General features: G+C 42.2%; 6 protein-coding genes across 12 annotated transcripts in view; 2 read left to right on the top strand and 4 right to left on the bottom strand.

Moving 5' to 3' along the window:
- Positions 1-337: 337 nt before the first annotated feature.
- On the bottom strand, positions 338-2,445 carry Noa36 (zinc finger protein 330 homolog Noa36). The gene is made up of 7 exons (XM_013316201.1): positions 2,164-2,445; positions 1,807-1,957; positions 1,548-1,659; positions 1,137-1,256; positions 849-1,013; positions 699-773; positions 338-567 (listed from the first exon to the last, which is right to left on the bottom strand). Exons 1-7 carry the CDS (start codon positions 2,301-2,303, stop codon positions 410-412), a joined length of 921 nt encoding a protein of 306 aa, XP_013171655.1. The 5' UTR covers positions 2,304-2,445; the 3' UTR covers positions 338-409.
- A 268-nt stretch (positions 2,446-2,713) lies between these two features.
- Positions 2,714-9,191, top strand: LOC106120742 (lysoplasmalogenase). Of its 3 annotated transcripts, none has more exons than XM_013316152.1 (4): positions 2,714-2,896; positions 6,005-6,177; positions 6,850-7,237; positions 7,319-9,191. In XM_013316152.1, the coding sequence occupies exons 1-4, from the start codon at positions 2,876-2,878 to the stop codon at positions 7,406-7,408; spliced, it is 672 nt and encodes a 223-aa protein (XP_013171606.1). In that variant the 5' UTR covers positions 2,714-2,875; the 3' UTR covers positions 7,409-9,191. The 3 variants fall into 3 exon arrangements, with proteins under 3 accessions (XP_013171606.1, XP_013171604.1, XP_013171605.1); XM_013316150.1 differs by having other exon boundaries at positions 5,899-6,177; XM_013316151.1 differs by having other exon boundaries at positions 5,622-6,177.
- On the bottom strand, positions 8,385-11,931 carry Vps2 (vacuolar protein sorting 2). 3 transcript variants are annotated; one of them, XM_013316153.1, is made up of 6 exons: positions 11,682-11,931; positions 10,940-11,128; positions 10,595-10,807; positions 10,367-10,464; positions 10,160-10,257; positions 8,385-10,081 (listed from the first exon to the last, which is right to left on the bottom strand). In XM_013316153.1, exons 2-6 carry the CDS (start codon positions 11,105-11,107, stop codon positions 9,963-9,965), a joined length of 696 nt encoding a protein of 231 aa, XP_013171607.1. In that variant the 5' UTR covers positions 11,108-11,128; positions 11,682-11,931; the 3' UTR covers positions 8,385-9,962. The 3 variants fall into 3 exon arrangements, with proteins under 3 accessions (XP_013171607.1, XP_013171608.1, XP_013171609.1); XM_013316154.1 differs by having other exon boundaries at positions 11,855-11,931; XM_013316155.1 differs by lacking the exon at positions 11,682-11,931 and adding an exon at positions 11,462-11,558.
- Positions 11,932-12,248: 317 nt separating this feature from the next.
- Positions 12,249-14,348, top strand: RfC4 (replication factor C subunit RfC4). The gene is made up of 4 exons (XM_013315993.1): positions 12,249-12,736; positions 12,810-13,031; positions 13,185-13,421; positions 13,814-14,348. Exons 1-4 carry the CDS (start codon positions 12,368-12,370, stop codon positions 14,063-14,065), a joined length of 1,080 nt encoding a protein of 359 aa, XP_013171447.1. The 5' UTR covers positions 12,249-12,367; the 3' UTR covers positions 14,066-14,348.
- A 162-nt stretch (positions 14,349-14,510) lies between these two features.
- Oscillin (glucosamine-6-phosphate isomerase Oscillin) lies at positions 14,511-18,923 on the bottom strand. 3 transcript variants are annotated; one of them, XM_013316255.1, is made up of 7 exons: positions 18,650-18,923; positions 16,984-17,231; positions 16,717-16,899; positions 16,432-16,616; positions 16,172-16,345; positions 15,238-15,349; positions 14,545-14,721 (listed from the first exon to the last, which is right to left on the bottom strand). In XM_013316255.1, the coding sequence occupies exons 2-6, from the start codon at positions 17,207-17,209 to the stop codon at positions 15,281-15,283; spliced, it is 837 nt and encodes a 278-aa protein (XP_013171709.1). In that variant the 5' UTR covers positions 17,210-17,231; positions 18,650-18,923; the 3' UTR covers positions 14,545-14,721; positions 15,238-15,280.
- A 326-nt stretch (positions 18,924-19,249) lies between these two features.
- The window catches only part of bon (tripartite motif-containing protein bonus), a 9,126-nt gene continuing 6,038 nt past the window's right edge, over positions 19,250-22,337 (bottom strand). Inside the window, exons 15-21 of the mRNA XM_013315911.1 lie at positions 22,212-22,333; positions 21,924-22,087; positions 21,659-21,845; positions 21,391-21,568; positions 21,081-21,291; positions 20,859-20,990; positions 19,250-20,767 (exon numbers count right to left, since the gene is read on the bottom strand). Coding sequence (XP_013171365.1) covers positions 20,633-20,767; positions 20,859-20,990; positions 21,081-21,291; positions 21,391-21,568; positions 21,659-21,845; positions 21,924-22,087; positions 22,212-22,333 — 1,129 coding nt within the window. The 3' untranslated portion in view covers positions 19,250-20,632. The remainder of the gene's footprint in view (positions 20,768-20,858; positions 20,991-21,080; positions 21,292-21,390; positions 21,569-21,658; positions 21,846-21,923; positions 22,088-22,211; positions 22,334-22,337) is intronic.

The following is a 22,337-nucleotide window of genomic DNA, read 5'->3' as shown; positions in this document are numbered from 1 at the left end:
AATTATATCAGTTCAATCTTTATAAATTTAGAAAGATTTAATTGATACTGACAACACTTTTGTAACGACGCGGGAAAAATACTTTTTGAAAAGTATTTCACGTACTTTTTACCCTTTGACTATATACTCAAAAGTGTATTATACTTTTAATATTTTATTTATATCATACTTTTAGTTATTTTAAATTACTGACTATGAATATGGTGCTTCTCTTTACTGATTAATTAAATTATCACGACGTTTTACGACGAACTATACTTATATTAAAAGTAAAATAAAAATATGAATGTCGCCGTTTTTCCAAATCTGTTTATAATGTAAAAGAAAACGCTAAGGGTAGAGTAAGTATAGTATTTTACTATATATTAAATAATTTTGAATACAATGTTTTGGAAGGTGTATGAGGCTATTAAGCATTTTTGCCGGACGCAGTGGCAGCAGCGTCGGGCTGCTCGCTGTCATCAGACTCCTGCTCTTCGGAGTCGTCCTCCTCATCGTCGTCGTCGTCGTCGTCTGACTCGGAGCAGGAGTAGGAGTAGTCACCTCCTTCAGCGGCTGCCTCATAACCTGCAAAGCATAGTTTTGTAGAATTGACAAAGAAGTGACAATACAGTTATTCATCAGTAAAAAAATATACTCTGCAGTTCATAGAGGTACACAATAAAATGTATTTGAACTCCTAAAATATTGTGACTCACCAGTATATCCACCAGCGCCATAATCATCATCATCAGCCGGCTGAGCACCTTGCCTACCGTAACGATGTGAGCGCGCTGTAAACATTATATTGTTAGTGGTACTAAAAAATAAAAAATATTAATCCAAACTAAATGGATGTGAATACTGACTGGACATGCTGAGTTCGCCAGTGAGCAGTAGCGCGAAACCACATTTTGGGCAGGGCGGCGCGGCGCGGCGGTCGGGTCGTGTGCCGCGACGACGTACGTGTTCGTCACAAAAGCAGGTCTTGCAGCGGAGACACGAATACTGACCCAAGCGATTGCATGATTGACCTGAACCAAAATAGACATTGATTAATAAATATGTACAAACAATTAAAATAGTTTGTACTGAAAATATGTGAATGATCAATTAAGTAAAATAGTTCTTTATTTTTATTATTACACGCAACTTACACTTATATGTCTCTGACTCCAGCACTTGACAGGAGGCCTGGTGCTCAAACTGATCATCCTCACAGAGGAATCCCTGGCAGAAGCAGCAACGGAACACACGCCCACCATGCTCCCACACGCCTAAGGGAAATGGATTAATAACACTCAGTTTTGCTTTCAAAAATTACTCATATTGGTCTTTATATAATTGTACTAGGAGCAAAAGTCTTTGTGTGCGAAGAGTATTCACATGTGCCCACACCCTGGTAAACAGTGAGTCGAGGGAACCAGGGGAGGTTTAGTGGGTAGGCTCCTTGTCCCTTTAGGGATGTGGAGAGTCCCACATAACCAGAGTGGCTTTCCCCGAGGCCCCCGGTATGCGTAACGCATTCCCCCTCTTAAAAAAAAAGGAGCAAAAGTCTATTAACGTACCTCTTTCACATTCAAGACACACAGCATCAGTGAGTGGGCATGTGCAGGCATGTGCCTGGAGACACTTTCTCCCATGGCACACCCACGCCTCACAGAAGTCACAGATTGCACCCTAGTAACATAACATGCATTTGTTTAGGTAAAATTTTAAAAATTAAAAAAACAATAATTGATTTCCTTTACCATAATAAAATTATTTAATACTTGGTAATTTTTTTATGGTATCAAAAGCAGAGGTTAGGTAAAAGTTGATACATACCACCATTCCCATTCCTGTGGTAAACACCCCAGGATGTCGCACGACGCAATCCCCGGACTTGAGCATGCACTTTACCTTCCCGCAGTGCGCGCACGCCGGCAACCGCTGCAGCGCCTGGCAGAAGTAACAGAAGGCGCGGCTCTTTTGTTTCCTGCAATTTATACATCACATTGGATCATATGTAATTTCTTTCTTGTACGTCCCAATCAATCGAATTTTTTAAAAGAACGACATTTTCTAACCTAGTCTGCGTAAACTTAAGACATTGAATAGTGATTCAATGGGTGTTCTCAGTTTTATAACTAATTAGTATTATACGTTTATACAAATAACAAAAACATGTAACTATGTAATTACTTTTGGCATTTATCACATTCCATGGGCATGTTACAAGGGTGCTGGGCTATGTCTACGTGTTCCCTGGCATTCCTAATTTCTTTTTGTCTCTGCTTCTGTTTCTCTGCTTTTTTTCTTTGACCCGTCTTTTTCTTAGGCATTATATCAAGTAAAATGTAAACAAATTATAAAACAAAGTTAAAAATCGCAAGACTTTTGCTTTTCTTATAATTTGACACTTTTTTCTCTTCGCTACCGTTCCAAAAGTCGTAGTCATATGTCATATGTCAATTGTACAAATGACGCCCACGATAAAGTGACATTCGATATAAAAGTATTGCCAGATTCAATCCACATTTACTTCAGCTTTAGAACTTAAAATAGTTTAATAAAATAATCCGTTTGTGTGGTAAGAGGGTAAGAGTAAAACACTCATTTACGAGCCATTGGTGGTCTACGATTAGTTCATAGATTTTATGTAAAGCAGGAAAACTTAAAAATCTTAAAAATAAAAGTGGGCAAAAACTTTTTTTATTTTCCTGGCAGCACAGTGCCTTGTTGTCATTGGGCTTTTGCATCAAAATAAATATTTGTTTGCTTTGCATTTTCACTTTTGAAGTACTGTGCTATTGCCGTTGCCGATTGCTATAACTATTTATTTTGCATTTGCGTGTTATCTTAATATTGATGCAAACGTGAATATTCCAAGAAAATAAGGTCTCATATCTGAATCATGTTGGTAATTAGAGATCTGGTGAGTTTGTGATCTAATTTATTGTTATTATGTGCATTCAACATCGTTCCGAATGATTATTATAACATTTTAGATGCAATAAATCACAATTGCAATAAGATAAAAAGATCGGATTTTCTATCAGATTCTGATTTGCATTAGTAATATTGTAATTGCCACGAATGTGAAATATGAATTGCAATGGTGGCTAGTGTCCACTGTGTCGCTAAAAGTTTCTAACAAGGATTAAAATGAAGATAAAAATAAAAAAATAATGTGTTTTCATTTATTATTTAAAATATGCAATTTCAAATATAAACGCAATCTGGATATCTTGCAATTATACACAATTACACCTATTTCTAATACTTATACCTTATTTACTGCCATAAATGCTAAGCATAATAATATGTCCCGCATCTGTAGGTATACTATTTCATAGTTCCGTAACGTATCACGGTTCGCATATTTTTATTTTTCTAACTTTAGATTGAATATATGATATTGCATTGTTTTCGCAAACAACAGAGGTATATTCAATGTAAGATGACGATGCAATCGTGTGCCAATGATCAATGTAAACACAAAACATCTTTTTTTCTTTTCAACATAGAGTTTAACGATTCTTTATTTACGAAATTTTACGTCCTTCGAACGCCTGACGTCTATATAAAGAACAAAAAATTTAAATGAAAACAGACATTACAAATATACTACGTCCGCTTGGGGCACTTTATTCGCAAAATATTTAAACCTCCAATGGAAAATTCCTGCCGTCTTTGTTCGTTTCAATCTACTTAATAAATGGCATTTTAAAGCGCGTTCTAATACCCTAAATGTTTGACGAGCTCGTTTTGTTTGAACCAAGTCGCGACTACACATTTTTTATTGCATATCAATATGCTGCTTACAATAGATATAGGAGGAAGATTTACCATACAATATCCCTGATGGGCGCCGGGCCCAGGAAAGGGTTGCAATTGTACCCTCCAGTTAGTATGTGAGGCGATAGATTTGATTTTTCATCAGCAGGTTATAGAATAACCGGTCGGCTTTCTACATGCGTAGATATGTAGAGCAGTAATTCCAGAGGACGACACAAGTTTACCTTGTTCTTGTTATCAATGGTATAAGTAATTAGCACTAGTTCGTTTACGATTAGTGCTACGTGTGATTATTTTCATTATAAGCTGATTATAATCTGGTAGAACTTCATATCATTATTACTTGGCATTCCTTTAAATCTGTTTACGTACATTTTTTGTAACTTTTTACTCTCTAGTAGTATCGTTAGTTGTTAGCGCATGCGTTGAGCGATAATCCTTTTCCTTACCGCGCATTGTACTCGTCAACTGAGTCCGCACGTGGCTTGCTTTATATCGACCGACCATAGTCATTGGTCGTTAGCCCGTAAGCAGGGACTCTCCGCATGCGTTATTACTGCGCCCTAACATCTACTATATTTTACACATGTTATAATGGACACGGTTATTCAGATAGGCGATCGAAGGAAAAATTGAACAAAAGAATTGGAACAATAAACAAAATAATGATTATTTTACTAATTTACCTTATTAATTTATAACTAGTATTTGCAACCACTGTCGCCGTCAGATTTTTATTCAAAGCAATGACTTAACATGATTTCGCATACAAGGACACTTGATCTTAGTGGAGTTCGGTGAATAATGAGCTTGATTATTGTCTGTTGCAACGTTATTATTTTAGTGTAAAGTGACTATAATTTCTACCTCTGTCTACGTCAGATCCGATCTAATCTAATACCTAATACCTATGAATAACGTTCGATTTATCCTTTAAGTAAAGAATCGAGCGAGCTTTATCAGCACATTTAGCGCAGGTCATCAGAAGGTGCCTTTTGTTGGCGACTCTAACGCCTGCGAGATAATTTGCATAGATAACACCATTGTATTGTATTTTAATTTTCCGGATGTATATACAAAGCAACTCTTTAACGTTTAATCGTAAGTTCATTTGCGTTTTATACCAAGATATTTATGTTACTGTCCAATGGCTTAGACTAACCCTCACATAAATACATGGGTCGTTATAAACTGTTGTAATAAAATATTATACATATTTAGCAAACAAGGTGATTGGTGGTGAATAGATACCAAAACATAAGCAGAGTCTGTTTATAGTTGGTAGAGATATACAAAGAGTAGATAGAGTATGTATTCGTCCCCCGCGGAGCAGTAATTGCATCGATCGCATTGATTGGGGAGCATCATGGCCGGCGATAGCGGCGGCGGCGGCGGGGCGGGGCGAGGGCCTGGTATTTATAGAGCGCCCGCCGACAGCGGAGCCCCGGCCGCCCGGCCCGTCTGTGCTCTAATCAATTGTACCGTACAGATCCGGCGTTAGGGAAGGGCGATCGCCCAGGGCGCTGGACAAAAATGGTCGCCACAAGTTTGCGAATTACACGACTATGTTAACCTCCCTTCCCCAAAAGCAAAATATCATTTATATGGGGTATCATTATGGAACTCACTGCATATGTTCATACAGTTGCGACATCCTAAAGAAATTTGAGTTACGCAGCGTCATCGCCAGAGCCGCTAGGACTTGCAACAACCTAACAAAGTGTAACATATTATAAATGCCCTTTACAAAGATAAGATTTCTGTTGTCCCCCAAATAAAAATATTCATCGCTAACTTTGACTAGCCTCGAATAACTATAAGGATTTTAATTCCGATAGTGAAAAAAGGTGTAAACATTTTAGCTACCCAGTTGGATGTACCTACTAGTAATGCAATAGTTGTGTATGGCTGCACTGCAAGCCGGGGCGGCCGGGCCTGGCGCCGCGTACTGCGCACGCCCGCCACCTGCTCCCGCCACCGCTCGCCACCCCCTTCGTCCCAGCAAGCCTTCAGCCTTAAATTATGTGCACGTCTCTTGTAAATTGTTATTGAAATATTAAATCGTCTGAAGTATCGTTTTGAATTTGAAGGAAGTATATCTTAAATAAAATTCAGGACTCGGAATCTGTGTGCTCGTAGCTCGGTTTGGATACCTGGTATCGAAGCGGTTGGTAACTCCAGCCGGAAGATGTTCAGCGGCAGGATGATGACAAAGAATGTAACGTCTGATGGTGGCGGTGCGCAGATGAAGCGCGCGGGCGTGAGCGGCCAGCTGGTGCCGTTCTTCAAGGCCGTGTGCGTGTACTTCTTGCTAGGCGCCGGCGCGCCTTCCGCCACCACCGCCGCGCTGAAGTGCGCGCCCGTCATCTGCCTCTTCGGTTGCGTGCTCTACAAGGCGGCCTACTCCGCGGGGGCACGGTGAGTCCTCAGCACCTCGCTCGCTCGCGACACCTCACGTCACGACACATGTACACTCAACGATCGGACACAATAAATAAATTTAATTATTTGCAGTTTATTCCCCTGTGTCTACGACGTGTATAATATGCCGCTGAGCTATATTAACGCCAAGTTGCGGACAACACTGTCATGCATGCAGCATAAAAAATTGTTTTAATTATGTGTACGTAACATATAATATAAATAACAGCTTCACCGTAATGTGATCTATTACACCACATGAATTACATTGAAGCTGTCATCCAATTCACACATTCAACATTTATTGCCAAAGTTTCGGGACGTGAATATGATCGACTAGTATTATAAGAAGACAAAGCATTAAATACTCCTTGCGATTGTTATCTACGAGGGCAGCGCACCGCTCGGCGACTGTGTTATCAGCTTGCACCGTCTGCAGCAAGCATGAATGCGTTCACTCTATGTTCGTGTGTACAACATGTTGTATGTTTAATGCTACACTTTATATATCGAAAACGACGATACGTTTGCAACGTTCATTGAACCATCGTACAGGGACTACCAAAAAGAGGAATTCTCATTTCCATATTCTGTATCGCTACAGGCGAGTAAATATACGTTAGGGGCTCCGCTTTATAATGTGTCTTCGGCTATATGGTGTTGCGGTAGGGGCCGGTACGCGCGCTTCGTATGCCTGGGACTGGCGCTGTCTGCGCTTGGAGACGCGGCGCTGGTATGGCCGCGGCTGCTGGCGGTCGGCATCGTCATGTTCGGCGCGGCGCACGTCGCCTACATCGCTGCGTTCGGTCTGCGGCCGAGGCGCGCCGGGCTGGGCGCTCTGGCCGCGCTGGCAGCGGCGCTGTATGTGCGCACGTTGCGCCCCGCAGCGCTGGCGCCCTTCGCCATTCTCGTGCACGTGTATGCGGCCCTGCTGGCGGCGATGGCATGGCGCGGAGCCGCACGTCCCGGCCCGCAGCGCGCCGGCGCCGTGCTCTTCGCCATCTCGGACGCCCTGCTCGGCTACAGCCTCTTCGGCGGATCCCTGCCCTACAAGAATGTGAGCGACGATTGAGATTGAGCTTTTTAATTGCACTCACAGCCCGTAGTTTCGTATTAATGACATGATGGTGGTCGGCAGGTGCTGGTGATGTCCACCTACTACTTGGGGCAGCTGCTGATCGCCTTGAGCGCGCTCAAGCCGGCGGAGGCGCAGCAGCACGAGCAGTGAATCCCCTCCTCTGAATATGTTCCTGCACTTACCCTCCAGTCTCTGTGCGCGGGAACATGAAGCACAGGGAGGATGATGTGCTACTCTGTGCGATGTGTAGGCGGGAAACCGTTTAAATTTTAAATGGCGTTTTCTCGCCGCTACTACTTTACGGGGGAAAATATAGCTTAGTATATTTTAATTAGGCGATATTGTGAATCGGAATAGCAGGTTAACCAAGATGTTGCTTCAGATGTTTCAGTGCGTATAGACCGTTTCATTTATGTGTTGTCTAGGCAAAGCTTTTAGAACAATGTGCCAAAATGGCTGATGCCGTGCCCGCGCTCTGCGGGTCGGACAGGGCGAAGTGCGTTCTTAATACGTTTACAAATTGGCAAATGAGTAGTTTAGGTAGAAAATATCAATCTATTACCTAGTAATAGTTTAGTGACTTACTGCCGCACTCAAAGTTAAATGGAGTAGGACAGTAAGTGACAAATAAAGCAAGGCACCAAAATGCACTAAAATTTGAGAATTTTTATTACAATCAACTCAGCTGGAACTGGGCTTGCTAGTAAAACATTCTAAAAACTTGGTATAAGTAAAAGTTTGTGCAATTGTTAGGATTATCTGCACAATATTTCAACGATCTCTTTGGAAATGAATTTTTGAACGATTATAAAATTGGGATATTGCAATAAAAATATATATTCGTATTATTAAATATCGTTCGGCGGGAACATTTAAAATCAATTACAATATTATTGACGGAGTCCTATGTAAACAGTATTGAGGACACAAGCACAAAGAATTAAATTTGTTTAAATAGAGTTGAACTTCGTTATGTGCATTTTATAGCTAAACATATAAGACCAAACTAGACATTGCCCATTCCCTACAAGAAACGTGTCGAGTTCATAAAAAATAACTTTATGTGCTATAAAAGTCTATGCATAAATAAATATTAACACGAATATTAAAATATAAACGTCGACAATATAATTTATTTGTCGATGCGATGATTATTGATGTACGTTTGCGAAGTTATTGTAGATATTTGATGTAAACTGTACATTAGTGCGGGCACTAATTGTATAGTATTGTTTTATCACATGAAGGTAAAACAAAGCATTTTATATGTATTTATTATTTTCTCACAAAACTAAATTGAAAAAAAAAACATTTATTTATTTATATGTCAATGTCTTCAAAACTTGTATTTATATTTCATGATAATGTTAAAATTGTGTTTATAATGATTAAGTTAATGGTGATGTGTAATCTCTTATTGTTCGTTATATTTGTTTATATAAATACAAAGTTAATTACATAAGTAAGTATATAATTAGTGGAGTAGATACAGTTGTCTGCGCGCTCATTGCACACACACACACACACAGACAGACAGACAGACAGACAGACGGACGGACAGACATATCGCGACAAACATTTAGTCAATATAACTAATATTGCACTACATAAATAAATACATTTATCTTCCAATCTATGTCACTTGTGTGACATAAAGACATGACATGACATATTACTACAAAGTTAAATATTTTTAAACATTTTACATTCTCCTACTTCACTTATATGTTTACATATTTATATAGTAACGTATTATTTGTAGTTAGAATTAAAATATCAGTTTTTAATGTAAATTATATTTGGTGTTTGTTACCTGGCGAGTGGTTGCTGTCTGTGTGACAACATGTCTTTGTATGTACATGTTATATATAACTTTTGTATATGCCTCGCTAGGAGGATCGACTATTTTTCCAAATAAATATGTGTACCCTTATTATTTGTTTCTTTTCAATCTTACTATTATTATTAATGCGATAGTTAACATCGATGGATGTTTGTTAGAAGATATCTCCATGAAAATTGTCATAGATATAATGGTATAGCGTAGTGTGGAGGAACAGAGACGGAGTCGCGGGTGACAGCTAGACATTTATCTGATATTGAGGTAAGTAAATAAATAAAACATAATAAGAATATTTTCATATAAATATAATCTATTATTTACAAACATATCGCAGACAAAATACAGCCACGTTACAACAACACGCACACGACACGACACCACGCCACGTGACGTCACACGACACGACACCACGCCACGTGACGTGACACGACACGACACGACAAATCTGTCGCAGATGTACTTTGTTGTGAACCTTAATTTAGTAACATGTCACAACAGTTCCTTATTCCATTTTCATACAATAGCGTTTTACTGTTAACATGACATTTGAAGCACATTCATGTTATATTTTTAAATAGAAGATTGTTATCTTAAAATATACATTCACGTTTGAAATTGTAATGTTATAATTTGTTAGATTTGCATTAGATCCTTACGTTGCATCCGACTCGAAGGACCGACAATCGGTTTTCAACATTATTTCAAAACGAATAGAACAAAGAATTGTCCTAGACTGAAATCTCCTCATTAATTATAAAATAAAATGCAGTATTAGTTAAGTTTCCGTGTGAATGATATTCGTTACTAGCATAGCGTTGACTCGCACAGAGCGCTACAGTGTATATGTGTTGCGGGGGGGAGCTACTCGCGGCGCAGGTTGTCGAGGCGCGCCTGCAGCTCTGCGTCCGCGTCCGTCATGGCCGCGCCCCCCGCACCACCCGCACCGCCCGCACCCGCCGCCACCGCCGACGGCTGCTTGCCTGCAACACGCAAGTACACACTGTAGTCATCGCAAACAGTACCACCTCTATCTGTATGCAGGGAGATGCGCGACTCACTGGCCACGGAGAGCGAGCCGGTAGCCTGCGGCAGTCCGGACAGCTGGTCGTTGACCTGCAGCCCCAGCTCGTCCATGATCTGAGCCACCACCGCGTCGCTGCAACACAACACAACACGACACCATTAAGTACACATATTTACCAACCGACCAAACGCATCTTGTTGCTCGGTCACATTAGGTGATGTATTGCTGCACTGATGCTCACCTCTCGTCTTCGTCATCATCCGCCTCCATGGCGTCGTCGATTGAGTCGTTCATCATCTCCTCCTTCATGTCCATGATTTCCGACTGCTTCTCAAACTCCTGAAATACATCAACATTCATATCTTGTCAACATTTTGAGATATAAAGAACACTGTTTCTCCAAATAAATAAATAACTCTTATCTTAACACATATCACATGGTACCACTAAAATAGAGTTAAACATTGACCTGCAGTATCCTCTGTATCTGTGGCATGTTCAGCTGGCGGTTCATGGTGGCCATGGCGCGTGTGACGCCGCGCATTGCCTGCGCCATCGTGCTCTGCGACTTAAGGGTCTGGATCTTGAGGGCCACCGCCTGAATGTTGGCCTTCATCAGCATGAACTTGCGCACGTAGCGCCGCGTGCGCACCAGGTCCTTCGCCATTATTTTCACAGCATCCTACAACAGTAAATATACAATTAATTTTTAATTTCAATCATAAAACTATCCACTATTTTAATGCTAAGTGTCAATAATCCAACAAACTTAAAAGATCTTTCCTAAAATATTTAACAATTCTTGAAGAGTTACCATCTGTCCATCCTTGGCCAACTTCTTGATATCAGCAATAACTTTCTTCTCCTGTTGTTCCATCTTGAGGCGCTCCCGGTCAAGGTCGCGCATGGCCTTATTGAGGGCACGCTGGTTCTTACGTAGCATCTCCTCAGGCGTCATGCGGTGACCGAATAACCACTCCATTTTAAAAAAAACTCAACACACCTGTAACATTTCATCAATCCTTCCTTCAAATATACCACTTCGGGTTTTTGGATTATTGGTGGTCTGTGAATTATATATAAATATTATTGTGGCAAGATTTCTTTTTTGAAGAAAAGCAAAAAATGGAGTTAAAAATTATTTTATAGTCATCGTATATTTTTATAAAGTTGTATGTAAGTATGGTATACAAAATGAACATGAGACAACAAACCACAAATGTAAATGTTTCCTTCTCAGTGGAGCAACAACAAAGTATAACAGGATTTTTAAATAACAGCTAATTTACGCAAACAGTTTATATAAAATCAAGTACTTTTATAAAGGGTAACCAACCAGATGAGTTTTATATTGTCAATATAAATTATGTCTATGAGACTATTTCATTGTTAATGTGAAGGCTATCAGATGTATAAACTTTTACAGTACACAAACAAACAATACAATACGCAATTGCAAACAGGTAAATGTAAACACAAGTTTTTTCTGATAGCGTTATTACTATACACTAAATTTTGTGACATGCACTTAATTATATTTTGTTTTGATAATTCACCTTTAGCAAAACTTTATTAAAGCTGAAAGTCAAGAATATTGATGATTCACCAATTTCTATTTAATTTAGTTCAATGACTAATTCTACTTCTGACTTATTTTACAACACTACAGCTTACTAATCTTTCGTTAAGAATTGTACACTAAATTAAGTACTATAATAAATTTATTAACCACATCACTATTTCAGTTTCATCAAATTGTTTAACAACTTATACAAAATAATGTCGTCACCATTTACAAAATTAAGCAACTGACACATGACATAACAAACTTCATTCATGGCTTTGACAACAGTTGACAGGTTGACAGTGAATTTTTTTTTAATTAAAAAAAACCACAAATATAGACTAAAGCACCTATAGTCAAAAAAAATATTCTGGATTGTACTGATTTTAAGATTAATTCTACAAATCACTGTTGTAAATGCTTAAAACCGTGTAATTTTCAATAAATATCCCACCACAACAAAAATTTTAAATGGTTTTAAATAAATACAGAGAGTCTCAGCACTCGCTTACTCTTTGTAATTTGTTAGCAGATTTCGAGCCAAAGAGTATATTTCGAACTGTCGATTCCCATGTCAAATTGACTTTGCCATCAATGACCAAACTTCAACTCTGCCCGCGAATTTTACATTATTGAAATCCTTTAGTATTAAAATATTGAATTTTGCCTTTATTTGAAATGAGTGACGACGACGTGATTGTTATGGAGGTAGACGAAGCAGAACCAAAAATCGAAAAACCGATAGCGGCGCCAAGTAAACCACTTGGATTGCTACCATGGATAGAAAAGTATAGGCCGCAAACTTTTGAAGACATCGTGGGCAACGAGGACACAGTATCGCGGCTAGCGGTGTTTGCGCGGACAGGCAATGCCCCCAACATCATCATCGCGGGTCCCCCGGGCGTCGGCAAGACGACAACGATCTTATGCCTGGCTCGCGCTCTGCTCGGTGCAGCTTTCCGCGATGCCGTGCTGGAACTGAATGCGTCTAATGACCGCGGTATAGACGTCGTGCGTAATAAAATAAAAATGTTTGCCCAACAAAAGGTATATACTGGTTTTAAATTAAACTATAGTTTTAGTCGCACACTATTGTTGATGTAATGCTTGCTTGGAACAGGTAACGCTGCCGCCTGGTCGGCACAAGATAGTGATACTGGACGAGGCAGACAGTATGACGGAGGGGGCCCAGCAAGCGCTGCGGCGCACTATGGAGCTGTACGCCAACACGACGAGGTTCGCGCTCGCTGCCAACAACAGTGAGCGCATCATAGAGCCCATACAGTCGCGCTGCGCCGTGCTGCGCTACTCTCGACTCACTGACGCTCAGATACTCGCCAAGGTAGATTTTATAGATGTAACAACTATAAAGTAATTTGTATTTAATGTTACAGTTATTAAGGGATGTTACAGGTTGTTTGACACAAGTACTAATCTGCGAGAAAGAATCAGTGGGATCTGTAAAATCATAAAACATTATATTTTCCAATTGCAGGTTATAGAAGTGTGCAGAAAGGAAGATTTATCATACACAGAGGAGGGTGTGAATGCAGTAGTGTTCACAGCACAAGGAGATCTTCGCGCGGCGCTCAACAATTTGCAGGCGACAGCGCAATCGGGCCGCCACGTCAGCCCCGACAACGTCTTCCGCGTGTGCGACGAACCTCACCCCATGCTCGTACGCACTATGCTGGAGGCCTGCACGCGACAGGACATACACCAAGCTTACAAAGTACTACTCCATTGAGACTACAATATTACTAACAAAAAGCCTCAAACATTCATTACCCTTTCTTCATCAGCTCACTATTCCTCCTCCTCCTCCTCACTATTCCTCCTCCTCCTCCTCCTAAGTTAGGGGTGATTAGGCCATAGTCAACCACGCTGGCCAAGTGCAGCTTGGTTGATACATATCTTTGAATTTCTTTGCAGATATGAGCAGTTTGTAAAACAATGTTTACCTTCACTGTAACAATGTTGGATAATTCATTGTACATGGTGGGATTCAAACCTAAAACCAAACTGCAGATTACAAATCAAGTGCTTAACCCCTGAGCCATCAACATTCAATAACTCTTATTTTTTACCCTTTACTTGTAAGTAGAAATATTTTGTAAATTGCAGGTGATAGCAAAGCTCATTAAGCAGGGATATGCTGCGGAGGACATAGTAAGTAACATGTTCCGAGTGTGCAAGACGCTAGCTGTTGGGGAGGACCTGCGTTTGGGCTTAGTTCGCGAAGTGGGCATGACGCATATGCGCGTTGCCGACGGACTCGGCTCCTCGCTGCAGCTGGCCGCACTGCTCGCGCGCATGTGCCGCGTAGCCGCCGACGCACCCCATGTCCCCGCCGCCGCCCTAGGAGGCGCGCCCTAGGGGGCTAGTTATGAAACACTAATGAAACTAATAGTGATATAGTGTTATATTGGAAATAAGTATTTGAATTGTTAGTGCAGTTAAAAAAGTGATTAAGTGATAAAAGCAATGACTTGCACACGGTGTGAATAAAGTTCTTTCATAAGATTTATATAGCGGGTGGTTTTTATGCAAAAGATATTGTGTTTTAGTAGATAGAATGTAAAAATTGTTGAATTTTGGACAGAGATAAAAATATCAGATGCCAGTCAGTGTATGTCACAATCATATGACAGTTATAACTATAATATATATTTCATAAAAAAAATATTTGTGTTCAAAATATAAGGTTGTTTTGAAATCTTTTATGCTATTATAGTATTTTTATCCTTATTATAAAATATTACAATACTTTGTTTCTTGCTCAGCTGGACTGTATGAGAGGTTTGTTAATAAATTAAAATTATTTTTTAAATATTGGATATTCGTTTTTATTACATAAAAATAATTGGATCATTAAAATTATGCTTAAATCTAATACATTGATAAAATTACATAATTAAAAAAAGTTATGCATTAAATAAGTAGTATGCAGTAGTTGTGGAGGAACAGGTTGTCAGTGTGGTCAGTGACCGACCTCACCGACCGATCAGCTTGTTGTGCTCAGACATGAGGCTCTGCAACAAAAGTACACAACTAAGCACAAGGACAAAGTCAATTTACAACTTTCATACGACGCTGTTGTGTTGTTTCTAGTTGTCTTCTTTCAGTGTTTCACACATATTTCGTACATGATGTGGTATGGTTCAATGTAAGGCAGTGTTAGTTTACACAACACGTAACATTAACTCAAGTTCATACATAATGTTATCAGTTGCCGAATGTGAGGACGACAAAGTAGAGTTTGCTAGAGTGACCCCAGAATTCCCGGTTTCTTGAAAATTATGTCTGTGCTCTCTCGTAGTCGGTGGCTGACTACTCTTGTTTTCAAAACACGCCGTACGTTAACTCAGACAGGAAGTAACAGTGGACGGCGCTGGCTCACTATTATTCGATAAATATTTTCGTTACTTGGTCGTCTTCGTCGCAGATACGGAGCGGCAGGGCGTCAGAGCCGGCCGTTACTTTGTTGACAGCTCACTGTATTTAGACAAGATTTTACGTGGTCTAGAGGTAAAGAAATATCATGATACCGTGCGGGGCGTGGTCTGGTGGGCGGGGGCTGGGGGCGGGGCGTCAGTGCAGCAGCGCCTGCTGCGGCACGGGCAGGTCCGCTATCATCCGCTGGTGCTCCTCACTCAGCGCCTGCCACACGCACACCGCACACGTCACACTACCTCATCAGCCGCCAGCGCACACACCTCGCATCCCTCCACCCCGTCACTCCACTCCATCATACAGTACCAACCAATATTGAACAATTTCATCACCTTATAGTGTTAAGATATCAATATTGTGTGAAAACAGAAGTGCACTTTGAATAAAGCTAAGCCTGGGGGTTCCTCATGCGCCGTACCAGAGTGCCCTGCGCCCCGCACCACGCGCCCCGCACCGCCCACTGCCGCCCACAGGACGTCACTCCACTTATTATACAATGTGTAATACAATAAATGTGTGTGTTTCTGTCTGTTTTTATTTATTATAGAGAGACGGTGAGTAAAAGCAAGTTGTATATTTTAGATATTACATTAACATATGTTGTTAGTTTGTAAAGACATGCACACTCGAGCACTGAACTACGTGGAGAAAGCAGTTAGGTGAGGAGACAATATCAGTGTCGCATGCAGTAGTGTTGCTCTCGTGTTTCCATGCACCGCATCACAATTACTGTTACACCGACTGAAGGACGCAGTCAGTTCTTCATCCCACACGTTTACACAACGAGACTTACATACTACTTCAATATTCGGGACATCTCATTTACAAGATTATTTTTTATCTTCCATTTATCAGAACTTTGCTACAACAAAACAATGCTCAGTGAGGTCATGGCACTTCACTCATCGAACAATATCCAATGCGGTTCCTCTGGCTGCATCTTCTCTACCCAAGATTCTGTTGTAAGCTGAGCAGTGACCTTGTGGTATCGGCCGCCGGGTGCCGGCTGGTGACTGAGCGGTCACTCACCTTGAAGTACTTGACGGTCTTGACGCGCAGCTCCAATGTGGCCGCCTCGTCGCACACGAACAGCGTCTGCGCGTGCTGCTGGAATGCCGACACTGTCCACATGTGGTTCACGCCCTCCTCCACGGCCTTCGCCAGCGCCAGCGCCTTGTGTCCCCCGGTTATCAGGATCATCACCTGACAATGAAACGTGACAATACAATGCAACACAGAGACAATTGTCGAGGTGCGAGGTGAGAGGTGGGAGGTAGGAGGATGCGTACCTCCTTGGCGTCGAGCACGGTGCCGACGCCGACGGTGAGCGCCTGCCGCGGCACTTTGTTGATGTCGTTGCCGAAGAAGCGCTTGTTGGCCTCCAGCGTGTCGTAGGCGAGCGTCTTGACGCGCGTGCGCGACACCAGCGAGGAGCCCGGCTCGTTGAACGCGATGTGTCCGTCCGGACCGATGCCTGCGCATTATCTCACTATTTTATATACCGCTTCGCCCGAAGTAATTATAAATAGTTTTGACAAGTCATCGTCGTGATAATGGTAGCGAAGGAGACAGACCTCCGATGAAGAGATGCACGCCGCCGGCCTCCTGGATGAGGTCCTCGAAGCGCTGGCACTCGGCGGGCAGGTCGGGCGCGTTGCCGTCCAGCACGTGCGCGTGCTCCGGCGGGATGTCTACGTGCCGGAAGAATTCGTTCCACATGTAGTAGTGGTACGACTCGGGATGGTCACGCGGCAGACCTGCGCAATTTCCAGTGGTATTTTATAATGTATGATGTATAAATTATTTAGGAGAGAGATGTCAGTAATGGGGCAGCGTCTCACCGACATACTCGTCCATGTTGAATGTGGTGACGTATTTGAAGGAGATGAGGCCCTGCTTGTGGAAATCGATGAGGCGGCGGTACATGCCGAGCGGCGTGCCGCCCGTGGGTAGCCCCAGCACGAAGCGGCGGTCCGGACCCGGCGCGAACTGCGTCACGCGCTGCACCACGAAGCGCGCCGCCCACTCCGCCACCACGTCCGCGTCCTCCAGGATGATCAGCCGCATCGCGCACGCACTCGCTCTTCGCCTGCGGAGCGCGCCACCACTACACTACATTACTTTCTAAAAAGCTTGTATAAATATAGGAGTTTGATATTGGGAAATGATGCGGTCGTCGTCTTGTAGCGCACGTTGCTCGCAACTATTCTATGCTAAAAATATGGGCATTATTGAATTAGTTGCTGTGTAATTGGGCTAAAGGAGGACTCATTATCACGGGGTGTTTCTGTGATAGTAATGAAAAGGGGCAGATTTTTATAAAAAGAAATTGTCTTAAAATGTTATCCATGTATTCCAGAACGTTATCGAACTTTTCGTGTCGCAGCTATTGCATATTACAATAACAAGTTTGAAATTTTAAAAGTAGAACCTCGTTAACTTAAACAAGAATCGCGGACCATCTATTGGATCAAGCCCGCGACTTTGTCTTCTTAATTGATTATTATTAATTCAATCCCAAAAATAATTGTATGTACAAGTTATTTTATATGATAAGGAAAGTTTCGACTAATATTTTACATAATTAAGGTAAATGTACAAATTGTATTGAATTAATTCAGGTATGACCGCGTTTTGTCGTGATCACGTCTCAGCTGGCGGCGTTAGGAAGGACATGGCGGTGAGTGGTGACGTCAGCACCAGAGACGGACCGGCGACCTCCAACGCCCGGCGCTACGTTACGACAGGACGAAAGGGCACGAGGTCGTCGAGGCGGCTGCCTTCTCTACACACACTATGTGACTCTTGCAGTGGAAACGATTTTTCACAATTTTTTTTCAGACAAAATATTTTTTATACAATTTCATCATTAACGTAACAATCTGTTTATTCGCGTTGTTGACATTTTAGAGACACTTAAGAGGTCCTCTACATCTCAGCGATAGGCGGCGCGGGGCCGAAGCTCTAGATAACGAGTCGTTGCCCTACACACATTACAATACTATCAAGTATCAATAACATGAAGTCGATCGCCGCTTAAAATTATTTTTTCATTTTAATAAAATTTAGAATAAAATAAATAATTGCATATTATTTTTGAAGAAAAAAAAATCACTTGATTATATCAGCTCTTTTTAGATACGAAAATATCGGTGCATCTAACACAGTCGAGGTAAATCTCTGAAGAAATTCCTTCTTTTCCTCAAAAAGTTAAAGTTACAGACTACTTTCACTCATGCAAATGCATAATGTAGGCTATTTTTGTGCTTCAATAAAAATTAATAAATTATTTTAAAAATATTTATGACCTAATAAAATAAAAATTAAAAGAGCTTATAAAAAGTAGAAAATGTTAAAATATGCATCCCTTAATTGATCACTATTTTTAACATAACTTAATTTATTACCGCAGTTATTTCACACGTTACACACTTTATTTTTATGGAATCAAAATATCTAAGAAATAAATATTTTGCAAGTCAATAACCTCTTTTGGAGGTCACTCACCCTGTTTATTGAATTAAGAGCGATGAAATGTTGTTGTGTTACGTGGAGTTAGCTCGTAGTGACCGTTGCACAGCACAGGGGTGATGCGCCCGGTCCTCCTGCTGACTTATATGTTTGTGATAATAACAACAGTGCAAATGATAACACCTCTACACTGCTCTACATTTGCTGAATCTATTCTTCTCTACCACGCAAGTAGAAATTTAACAGTCACCCGATGGCCAATCCACTGCCGCGCAAATAAATACCCTCAACGCTGATTGGTCGGACAATGCGAAATGACAAATGTCAAACAGTTTGCAAATTCCAAATCAATGTGACATATAAAATCGGTATTGCTATAAAAAGGATTCTTATAAGAAATCAATTACGTATATTGACCCTTTTTATGTTGCTTTTTCAAACTTTTGTTGTTAAACAATGTTTCAATGTTATTAAAACTCTAACTACGTTTTGTTGATGCCAAAGATCTACAATATAAATTATTCGCCGCCATTAAAGCTCGCATTTTCATGAAGAAATAACTTGAAGTAATTATTAATAAAGATTTCCATGGTTGAGAATATTTGATTATCAGGGAAATTAAATAAAACAACAGAATCCAATAAGTGATATTTATTTCTATTACAGTATAGTAATATTAGCTAGGAGACTAAGTAAAGAGTGTCAGAGTGGCGCCACTGTGTTATCAGACCACATAACACGTTCACCGCGCAGAGCAACATAACACATTTGATATGTGTAACGATATTGGCCACATTTATTACATCTCATCCTCTTCTGAGAAAATATGCTATCTTGCATAAAGAAAAAAAACTAATTGAAAACCTTTCTTGTCATATTCACATCTTTTTTTATATAAGAATAACATATTAACATCCCATATATAAATTTTTACCTTTGATGATCGCAGTCATGTCACAGGAGTAATAGACTTGCGATAGACTTACCGTTATTCTCTGAGACCAAAACCTGTATAAAACTATCGTCATCCCTGTCATTATCTTTGATAAAACTGACATCAGTATGTTTTAAACGAGGATTTTGGTCTCAGAAAGCCAAGGTTTGTATAAAGTAATTTGTTATTTGTCGTGTAAACACATAGTCAGCGCGGATCACTTTGCGTGCATTGAACCTATAATAATGCTATCTGCAATGTTGTTTATCCGACTGTTCTTCACTCTAAGCGAGATCATTTGGCAACGCATATTCTATTTATTACCTATGCAATTCTTAACATTTATAACATATTTTCTTGCTAATAATAATAATAATAAACATACAAACAGTTGGCAGTATAATAAATGTCCTGTCAACCAGTGACATGTATCCAGTTTGCGTACAAAAATATATCATTACCTACATTTCACTTTTGTGCTTTTATTTTTATAACGCTTAAAAACATCCATTAATATTCAACAAATATTTTAAACATGGCTTCAAATTATTTTACCCACGCAAAATTATTACAACAAGGCGCTACATATTTCTCTGAATAATTGAGAAAATATATGTTTAAATAATTTTTTCACCAACAATTTGGTGATTTATTTAAATATTTATTTGATACACATTAATAACAATATCATGAGTTTAAGTTGAAGCTACGCGATGCAGACATTGCTGACATCCACGACGAGCGGCGAGGCAACACTACTCAATCTATACATACATCTATCTACAGAAATGAGATGTTATTCACTTGTGATGATATATCGTAATAATACCTCAACGTCAATACTCACACGGAGTAGAGTAGACACGAGTCATTATATGTAAATAATCAATGAATCATTTATTTGATGTACACCTCACCTGTACCAACAGAAAGGAACTTTTTCACATTATATAGGAAGAATGAGAACTATATATTAATATTTAAAAGGTCACGTTACGAATGTGTGATGCCCGCCCCTGTCAGTGCGGCAAGTAGAGGGAGGGGGGGGCGGCGGGCGGGGGCATGTGACACAGGTGGGCGTGGCGTCAGTCGAGGCGGGCGCGCTTGGCGGGGGGCTCGCCCTCGCCGCTCCAGTACGCGTACTCCGGCAACCACTTCACCAGCTGCGCGTCGAAGAACTCCTCCAGCCTCTTGGCGTCCTTGTACATCTGCGACTCCGGCTGCAGGTAATCGGTAGACATTACAAAGTGCTAAACTTTTTAAATATGAGAGTACAACATTACGCCGTACATGTAGAGCGGTGAAAGTTACCGTGTAGTAGTGGTATGCGTTGCGGAAGAGCAGCCGGCAGTCGGCGACGAACTGCGCGGCGTGCGTGTAGCGCGCCTCGCTGCGCGGCTGCAGCTTCATGCGGATCATGTCGAGACACATCGGCCGCGCCACCTGCAACAACACGCGCACACGTCACCGCCCGCCCGGTGAGGGCGGGGCTCGGGGCGGGGCCGGGCCGGCCCGGGGCGGGGCGGGGCGCACCTTGGTGTGGTAGTGCAGGTTGTGGGCGGGCACGGGCTCGCGGAAGGGCAGACTGAGCTCGTACTGGCAGTAGAGCTCGAGCGTGAGGCGCTCGACGAGCTGGCGCTGGCGGCCGGTCAGCTCGCCCGCGCTCGCCTCCGCCTCCACCTCGCTCTCCGGCGGCAGCTCCGCGAAGTTCACGCACAGCAGGCACTGCCACGTCTCCGACTCACTGCAAATGTCAGTGTCAAAAACATTTTGATATCAATTTAAAAAAAATAGCTACATGCTGTTACTGTTCTGATGCGTGAGAACGACTGCAGCGACTCACTCGGGCAACTTCTCGATGGTGGGTATGTGGCAGTACTGGTGGAAGACCTTAGGGCACTTGTCGCAGCACATCAGCTCGCCGCCGTCCATGCACACGGCGCACCAGTCCTCGTTGGGGTCGCCGCCGCCCGCCGCGCCTCCGACTGCGCTCGCACATGACGACTTACCTAACACCGACGCTAATTATTTAAAGAAAAACTCAACTAAGTAAAGTCCAACAGTTCATGAATTGTAAGGTTGGCGAGGCGAGGCGAGACTAGAGGCGGTACCTTGCGGAGTGAGAGCGTGGTGCATCTCGCCGTCGGTGGAGGAGTGCACATGCTGCGCGGGCGAGGGCGAAGGCGACGCCCCCTCCGCCACCACTTGCACGCCGTTAGAGTCCAGCTTGGCGATGGTGGCCATCAGGTCCTGCACCGACTCCGCGCACACCTTGTCCAGTTCCGAGGAGACGCCGCCCTGCCGGACAGAGATAGCGCGGTGTCAGAGGGCGAGCACGGGAGGCGAGGTGAGTGCGGCGCTAGCGGTGGTGCTCACGTTGAGGCTGGGGCTGGGCGTTTTGGGGTTGGTGGAGGTGACGACGGGGGTGGGGGGTGCGGCGTGCGGGGCGCGCTGCGGCTGCCTGCTCAGGGTGATCTTGTACTCGGCGCCGCCTCCCCCGCCTGCGCCCGCACCAGACGACGTCCCGCCTTCGAACCCACCTGTTCCACGATCAAAATACTTTAAAATCTGCCTGAGTGAAATCAATCCCACCTGACGATTTAGACATTAGGTCGGTGGAGCTAAACAATTGGAATACATAAAGCAATTAGAGACGCAGCGTACCGTTGGCCAGCTGGTGCTGCGGGATGTGCCACTTGGCCAGCATGGGCGTGTGCTGCGGCCCGTGGTGCGACGTGTAGTGTGGTGCGGGCGAGGGCGTGCGCGGCCCGCCACTGCGCCGACCGCTCC

The sequence above is a fragment of the Papilio xuthus genome, unplaced genomic scaffold (assembly GCF_000836235.2).
Source record: "Papilio xuthus unplaced genomic scaffold, Pxut_1.1 DF826949.1, whole genome shotgun sequence".
Taxonomy (NCBI): Eukaryota; Metazoa; Arthropoda; class Insecta; order Lepidoptera; family Papilionidae; genus Papilio; species Papilio xuthus.
This window is presented reverse-complemented; position numbering and strand designations above follow the sequence as displayed.